We start from the raw sequence: 9,009 nt of genomic DNA on the forward strand, positions 1-9,009 counted from the left end.
GATACTTATATAGCGCCTATCCTTGGCAACACACATTGGTTTTCGATCGATTGATATGGATACTTATACAGCGCCTATCCTTGGCACCCCACAGTGGTTTTGATTGACTGATACGGACACTTATACAGTGCCTATCCTCAGCACCCCACACTGTTTTTGATTGATTGATATGGATACTTATATAGCGCCTATCCTTGGCACCCCACACTGTTTTTGATTGATTGATATGGATACTTATATAGCGCCTATCCTCGGCACCCCACACTGTTTTTGATTGATTGATATGGATACTTATATAGCGCCTATCCTCGGCACACCCCAGTGTTTTTGATTGATTGATATGGATACTTATACAGCGCCTATCCTCAGCACCCCACACTGTTTTTGATTGATTGATATGGATACTTATATAGTGCCTATCCTTGGCACCCCACACTGTTTTTGATTGATTGATATGGATACTTCTATAGCGCCTATCCTCGGCACCCCACACTGTTTTTGATTGATTGATATGGATACTTATATAGCGCCTATCCTTGGCACCCCACACTGTTTTTGATTGATTGATATGGATACTTCTATAGCGCCTATCCTTGGCACCACACACTGTTTTTGATTGATTGATATGGATACTTATATAGTGCCTATCCTTGGCACCACACACTGTTTTTGATTGATTGATATGGATACTTATATAGCGCCTATCCTTGGCACCACACACTGTTTTTGATTGATTGATATGGATACTTATATAGCGCCTATCCTTGGCACCACACACTGTTTTTGATTGATTGATATGGATACTTATATAGCGCCTATCCTTGGCACCACACACTGTTTTTGATTGATTGATATGGATACTTCTATAGCGCCTATCCTTGGCACCACACACTGTTTTTGATTGATTGATATGGATACTTCTATAGCGCCTATCCTTGACACCCCACACTGTTTTTGATTGATTGATATGGATACTTCTATAGCGCCTATCCTTGACACCCCACACTGTTTTTGATTGATTGATATGGATACTTCTATAGCGCCTATCCTCGGCACCCCACACTGTTTTTGATTGATTGATATGGATACTTATATAGCGCCTATCCTTGGCACCCTACACTGTTTTTGATTGATTGATATGGATACTTCCATAGCGCCTATCCTCAGCACCCCCCAGTGTTTTTGACTGGTTGATATGGATACTTATACAGCGCCTATCCTCGGTCGGAGACCAAGCTCTAAGCGCTTCACAAACACGGGGTCATTTGCACAACAGGCTGCCTGCCTACCTGGGTAGAGTCGACTAACGGCTGCCACTGGGCACTCATCATTTGTTTCCTGTGTCATTCAATCAGATTTCAGGCATGTACACACACACGCACTCAGACAGACATGTAACATTTTACATGTTTGACCGCTTTGTTTATTTACCCTGCCATGTACGCAGCCATACTCCAGTTTTCAGTGGGGTGCATGCTGGGTATGTTCTTGTTTCTATAACCCACCAAACGCTGACATGGATTACAGGATATTTAACATGTGTATTTGATCTTCAGCGTGTGCATACACACAAAGTGAGTTCTGGCACTAGCATGTCTGCACATGTTGACGGAAAATTTTCTACCCTTTACCCACCACGCCCTGTCACCAAGATTCGAACCCCGTACCCTCAGATTGAATGTCCGTTTTAACCATTCAGCTATTACACCCATCAATGTGTGTGACAGTCAGCCATGTCCGACCGTGACCATCAGAACAACACAGGAAGCGACTGCTGTCCCGACTATCTGGGGCTAGAATTTGATCATGGTGAAAGAGTGTCTTGCATAAGTTACTTACGTTCATCCCCACTCTCTCGGTCAAGAGGGTTCTTTTTTTTTATTTTTTAGGACAGTCGGCGGCGTTGAGGGTGGCTCCCAAAGTCCAACTACCCCCCCCACTCCCCCCTCCATGACCCCCCCCTCCCTCCTCTCCTCAAGGCTGCAGCACTAAGAGCCAGTGCAGTCTTGCCTCCTAGTTTGAGAGTCAATAGTCCTTCACAAAAGATAAAGCTGTAAATGATTTTCCATTGCAATGGAGAACCACTGATCATACAGCTCTCACTTTGCTGTTGGCCCAGCTGTGATCTTATGTCAGTCCGCGATGCAAGCTGCTCATCATGCCTGAAATCCACAGTGACAATCAGTTCATTCACACAGTGTCTAACTGTCCCAGTCAGTGAACAAAGCTTGCCCAGTGTGGCCGATGGGCATTTATATAACCATCAGACGGTACAGATGGGTACAAGACTGGACTACCCTGGGGTGTTACACTTGCTTGGTAAGTTTCTAAATGTAGGCATGCTGTTGTTGTAAATCTTGGCAGACTGATGTTGATAATATGTTCTGGACATGGTGATGTAAATCTAGACATGTTGATGCTGTAAATCTACACATGGTTATGTTGTAAATCTAGATGTGGCGATAATGAAAATCCAGACTTGTCGAAGTTGTAAATGTTGACATGCTGATGTAAATCTAGACATGCTGATGTTGTAAATCTACACATGGTTATGTTGTAAATCTAGATGTGGCGACAATGAAAATCCAGACTTGTCGAAGTTGTAAATGTTGACATGCTGATGTAAATCTAGACAGGGTGATGTTGTAAATCTAGACAGGGTGACGATGTAAATCTAGACATGCTGATGTTGTAAATCTAGACATGGTGAGCTGTAAATCTATACATGCTGATGTTCTAAATCTAGAATGCTGATGCAAACCTGGACATGCCATTGTAAACCCAGACATGCCAGTGTTGTAAATCTAGACATGCTGATGTTGTAAATCTGAAATGCTGACGGTGTAAATCTAGACATGCTGATGTTGTAAATCTGAAATGCTGACGGTGTAAACCTAGACATGCCAATGTTGTAAATCCAAAAATGCAGATGCTGTGAATCTAGGTATGCGGATGTTGGAAATCTAGACATGCTGATGTACATTTAGGCATGCCCATGTTGTAAATGTAGACATGGTGATGTTTTGGATCTAGACATGCTGATGATGTACATTTAGACATGGAAATGTTGTAAATCTAGACATGGTGATATTCTGAATGTAGACATGGTGATCTTGTGAATCTAGCATCAGTATCAGTATCAGTATCAGCAGCTCAAGGAGGCGTCACTGCGATCAGACAAATCCATATATGCTACACAACATCTGCCAAGCAGATGCCTGACCAGCAGCGTAACACAACGCGCTTAGTCAGGCCTTGAGATTTTTTTTTTTTTTCTAAATTAAAAAAAAAAAAAAAAAAAAAAATAATAATAATAATAAATAATTAAAATAAAATAAAGTAAAATAAAATAAAATAAAGTAAAAAGAAATAAGTAAATAAATAAATAAATAATAGAAAAATACATAAAAAGAATTACTACTACTACTACTAATATTTATAAGACGCAAAAACTTGATGAAGTCAACTATAAGCATAGAAAAAAAAAAAAAAAAAATAATAAAAAAAAATAAAATAAATAAATAAATAAAAAAGACAACAATGATGATAAAATAAGCAAATAAATGTAAAACATGCAGACACACATTCCCACATGTGAATCTAGACAAGCTGACATTGTGAATCTGGACATGCACATGTCGTGAATCAGAAAACATCAGCACTGTATCAATCAATCTCATCAACACATCACCCCGGCACTCACAGGGTGGGCAGAAACTGGGGCTGCATGGTCGTGACGAGTGCCCCCACCCCCGCCATCACCACCGCCACCTTCACCAGCCCCTCCGTCAGCCCCTCAGACAGGCGGTACTGCAGGGCGTAGAGCAGCATCAGCACTCCCCCCAGTCCGTACCACAGACCTGCAAACACACACAGCCTTTTACCACAGACCTGTAAACACACACAGCCTTTTACCACAAACCTGCAGACACACACAGCCTTTTACCACAGACCTGCAGACACACTCAGCCTTTTACCACAGACCTGCAAACACACAGCCTTTTACCACAGACCTGCAGAACACACAGCCCCTACCACAGACCTGCAAACACACAGCCTTTTACCACAGACCTGCAGACACACACAGCCTTTTACCACAGACCTGCAAACACACAGCCCCTACCACAAACCTGCAGACACACACAGCCTTTTACCACAGACCTGCAGACACACACCCCCTACCACAGACCTGCAAACACACACAGCCTTTTACCACAGACCTGTAAACACACACAGCCCTTTACCACAGACCTGTTAACACACACAGCCCCTACCACAGACCTGTTAACACACACAGCCCCTACCACAGACCTGTTAACACACACAGCCTTTTACCACAGACCTGTTAACACACACAGCCTTTTACCACAGACTTGTTAACACACACAGCCCCTACCACAGACCTGTTAACACACACAGCCTTTTACCACAGACCTGTAAACACACAGCCCCTACCACAGACCTGTAAACACACACAGCCCCTACCACAGACCTGTAAACACACACAGCCCCTACCACAGACCTGTTAACACACACAGCCCTTTACCACAGACCTGTAAACACACACAGCCCCTACCACAGACCTGTTAACACACACAGCCCTTTACCACAGACCTGTAAACACACACAGCCCCTACCACAGACCTGTTAACACACACAGCCCTTTACCACAGACCTGTTAACACACACAGCCCTTTACCACAGACCTGTAAACACACACAGCCCCTACCACAGACCTGTTAACACACACAGCCCCTACCACAGACCTGTTAACACACACAGCCCTTTACCACAGACCTGTTAACACACACAGCCCTTTACCACAGACCTGTAAACACACACAGCCCCTACCACAGACCTGTAAACACACACAGCCCTTTACCACAGACCTGTAAACACACACAGCCCTTTACCACAGACCTGTAAACACACAGCCATTTACCACAGACTTGTAAACACACAGCCATTTACCAAAGACCTGTTAACACACAGAACCCCTACCACAGACCTGTTAACACACACAGTGCCTACCACAGACCTGTTAACACACACAGCCCTTTACCACAGACCTGTTAACACACACAGCCCCCACCACAGACCAAGATTTTTTTTAACCTCCTCTTCTACACTTTGAGTGGTGGTGCCAGTCTTTCGGAGGAGACACGACGATAAATCCAGGTCCTGTGTGGGGCATGCCCTTAGTGCATGTAGAACCCATGATAACAAATGGGTTGTCCCCGAGAAAAAGCACTACAATACACTGCAATACAGTACAAAACAGTACAAAACAATAGAGATCTACACAACACAACGCAATACAATACAATATAAAACAATCCAATCCAATCCAGTACAGTACAGTGAAGTACAGTAGAGTACAGTATAGTATAGTACAGTGCAGCGCAAAACAAAACAAAACAATACAATACAATGCAACACACCAATAGTTGGGTCCCAACACAGCGCAGTGCAACACAACACAACACAGCGCAACACAAGTCAGTGCAACACAACACAGAACACAATGCAACGCAGCACAACACAACGCAACGCAACGCAACACAACACAACACAACGCAACACTGAACACAACACAACGCAACACAGCGCAGTACAACACAACACAACGCAACACAACACAGAACACAACACAGCACAATGCAACACAACACAACGCAACACAACACAGAACACAACACAATGCAGCACGACACAACCCAACCCAACACAGAACACAACACAGCACAATGCAACACAACACAACGCAACACAACACAGAACACAACACAATGCAGCACGACACAACCCAACCCAACACAGAAGACAATGCAACGCAGCAAAACACAACGCAACACAACGCAACACAACACAGAATGCAACACAACGCAACACAACACAACACAACACAACACAACACAACACAACACACAACACAACACAATCACCAGAAGACGACTCACCAACCAGGTCGGCCAGTGACAGGTCGTCCTGAAGCAGGAAGTCGCCCAGGGGCAGAAGGAAGGACTGGCCGCTGACCCCTAGGGACACCATCAGCGCCAGCACGTGCTTCCCTGCCTGTAAACCCACCGCCAAGCTTTACCACCACTACTGGTGATGTGTTTGACATGGTTTTGTGCCTGAAAATCTACTGCCGAGATTTACCACTGATAGTGGTGATGTGTTTCACATGGTTTTCTGCCTGAAAATCATGTGCTTAGCCTCACCATTGCTTGCATTGATGAATAATAATAATAATGATAGTATTTATATTGCATTGAATCTTGTGCAGAGACAAATCTAAGCGCTTTCGCACCAGTCATTCACACGCATGCATAACTCTAAAACTGAAGAAACTGAAGACAAGGAAGAGGTAGGGGAGGGAGGCTATCTTGTAATAGCGTAGTGTTGTGTGTGAAGTTTTTGTGTGTAAATGTGTGGGAAAATATACTGTCAAGAGTTCTAGGATGGACGTCTGCACATGGCTATGCAGGTAAGCTGACATTTCACTGCTTAACCCAATGCAAGTTTTCCACGCCAGTTTTGACATCGCACAGTATAACTGAGCAGAACGGTTTCACATGGCGAGACGCTATACAAATTCAATCATAGCAATCCTGTGGGGGGGCTAGTTAGCCTTTGGGGACCATCCCCAATGCTGACTGTCGCCCAAAAGACCTCTTCGGCCGAGAGAATGGGGATGCCACTAGGGCAAGACACACTCCACTATAATCAAAATTTAGCCCAGATAGTTGGGACAGCCGTCGCCTCCTCTGCTGTTCTGATGGTCGTAGTCGGTAATGACTATCATGTATCAATACTATTAAAACTGTAACCACCTTTACACTATGGTCGTAGATGGACAAGACTGACTATCACATATCATTACTATTAAAACAGTAACCTCCTTTACAATGCTTACTCAGTCTGGCTCCATGACTAAATCATATTGTCATCAGTAGGGGGCATAGTAAGCGGTGTCCTAAGTACGTCAAATCAGAACAGGCACTACTGAACACCGCCGAAGTGACTCAGCAATAGTGCAGGGTCTCCTCTGGTATGAGGCCTCCTAGCGACCTAACATCGATGGTTCCCTGCGGACTGCCAACACTGGGACTATGACAGGAGAGCCCGGGTGTGGAAGTAATGGAGGAGGACTCGGAATGATCTGCGTTGGAGTAATGCAGATGAAACAGTGCAGATGATGGGGCAGCAAAAAACCCCAACCCAACCCACCTGCAAAACGGTGATCTCCTCCTTCGTCTCGTACACGAACAGCCACACCACCACCCCGACCAACAGCAGCAGGGTCAGATAATCCGCAGTGGAGATCTCCACGACCGCCGCTACCACCCCCTCCCCCCTGGCACCCGCACCCACCCCCGCCCCTGCCCTCTCCCCCTCCCTCCCCAGGTAGCTGAGCGCCCCCAGGGCCGTCTTGGTGAGGTGGACGGCCGAGGAGAGGGCGGCGGTGCAGCGGGTGACCCTGGCGGCCAGGTGCAGGCGGTGCAAGGCGTAGGCGGCCAGTGCACCGGTCAGCTGGAAGGCCGGCAGGGAGTAGAGCCCTGCTCCCTGAAGCCCCACCTCGCACACCGTCAGTCCTGGAACACGTCAGGAGTGGGGGGTTAGGGGGTGGATGGTGCTTGGTTATTGTGGTGTGTTGTATTGTGTTGTGTTTTGTCGTGCTGTATTGAATTGTATTGTATTGTATCTATCGCTTTGTGTTGCATTGTGCTTAACTGTATTGCTCTGTATTTTATTGTATTGCATTGTATTGTATTGTGTTGTGTTGTACTGTATTGCTCTGTATTGTATTGTATTGTATTGTATTGTATTGTGTTGTGTTGTACTGTATTGCTCTGCATTGTATTGTATTGTATTGTATTGCATTGTATTGTGTTGTACTGTATTGCATTGTATTGCATTGTATTGTGTTGTACTGTATTGCTCTGTATTCTATTGCACTGTGTTGTGTTGTACTGTATTGCTCTGTATTGTATTGTATTGTGTTGTGTTGTACTGTATTGCTCTGTATTGTATTGCATTGTATTGTGTTGTACTGTATTGCTCTGTATTGTATTGTTGTACTGTATTGCTCTGTATTCTATTGCATTGTGTTGTGTTGTACTGTATTGCTCTGTATTCTACTGCATTGTATTGTGTTGTACTGCATTGTATCACACTGTATTCAATTGTGGTGTTGTGGTGTATCGTATTATACTGTTCTGGTATGTGGAGTGATAGCCTAGAGGTAGCGCGTCCGCCTAGGAAGCAAGAGAATCTGAGTGCGCTGGTTCCAATCACGGCTCAGTCACCAATATGTTCTCCCCCTCCACCGGACTTTGAGTGGTGGTCTGGACGCTAGTCTTTCGGATAAGATGATAAACCGAGGTCCCGTGTGCAGCATGCACTTAGCGCACATAAAAGAACCCACAGCAACAAAAGGGTTGTCCGTGGCAAAAATCAGTAGAAAAATCCACTTCAGTTGTATTTTGTTGTGCTGTATTATATCACACTGTATTGTACTGTATTGTTCTGTGATTATTGTGTTGTATAACATTGTATCATATTGTGTTCAGTTGTAATGTATTATACTGTTCTGCTATGCACTGTATTATATTGCACTGTATTTTATTGTACTGTACTGTATTGTACTGTACTCTATGGTATTGTATTTTATTGTACTGTACTGTGTTGTATTGTATTGTACTGTGTTGTACTATACTCTATGGTATTGTATTTTATTGTATTGTACTGTGTTGTATTGTATTGTACTGTGTTGTATTGTATTGTACTGCACTGTACTGTAGTGTACTGTACTGCGTTGCGTTATATTGTATTGTGCTGTACTGTATTGTATAGCATTGCACCATATTGTATTGTACTTTTTTTCTGAGGTGGACTACAGTTATGAAAGCTATTTCTATTTCTGTAAGCAATACCGTGAATACGGCTGCAACAACAGTACAACCCATCACTCAGTCACTGAACAGGTTACAAACAGAACAAAAA

The 9,009-nt window shown here is 44.2% G+C and overlaps 1 protein-coding gene across 1 annotated transcript in view; it reads right to left on the reverse strand.

Moving 5' to 3' along the window:
* Positions 1-9,009, reverse strand: part of LOC143282735 (uncharacterized) — a 46,901-nt gene that overhangs the window by 16,168 nt on the left and 21,724 nt on the right. The window contains exons 12-14 of the mRNA XM_076588471.1: positions 7,234-7,598; positions 5,961-6,075; positions 3,704-3,860 (exon numbers count right to left, since the gene is read on the reverse strand). Coding sequence (XP_076444586.1) covers positions 3,704-3,860; positions 5,961-6,075; positions 7,234-7,598 — 637 coding nt within the window. The remainder of the gene's footprint in view (positions 1-3,703; positions 3,861-5,960; positions 6,076-7,233; positions 7,599-9,009) is intronic.

This window comes from Babylonia areolata, chromosome 6 (assembly GCF_041734735.1).
Source record: "Babylonia areolata isolate BAREFJ2019XMU chromosome 6, ASM4173473v1, whole genome shotgun sequence".
NCBI lineage: Eukaryota > Metazoa > Mollusca > Gastropoda > Neogastropoda > Buccinidae > Babylonia > Babylonia areolata.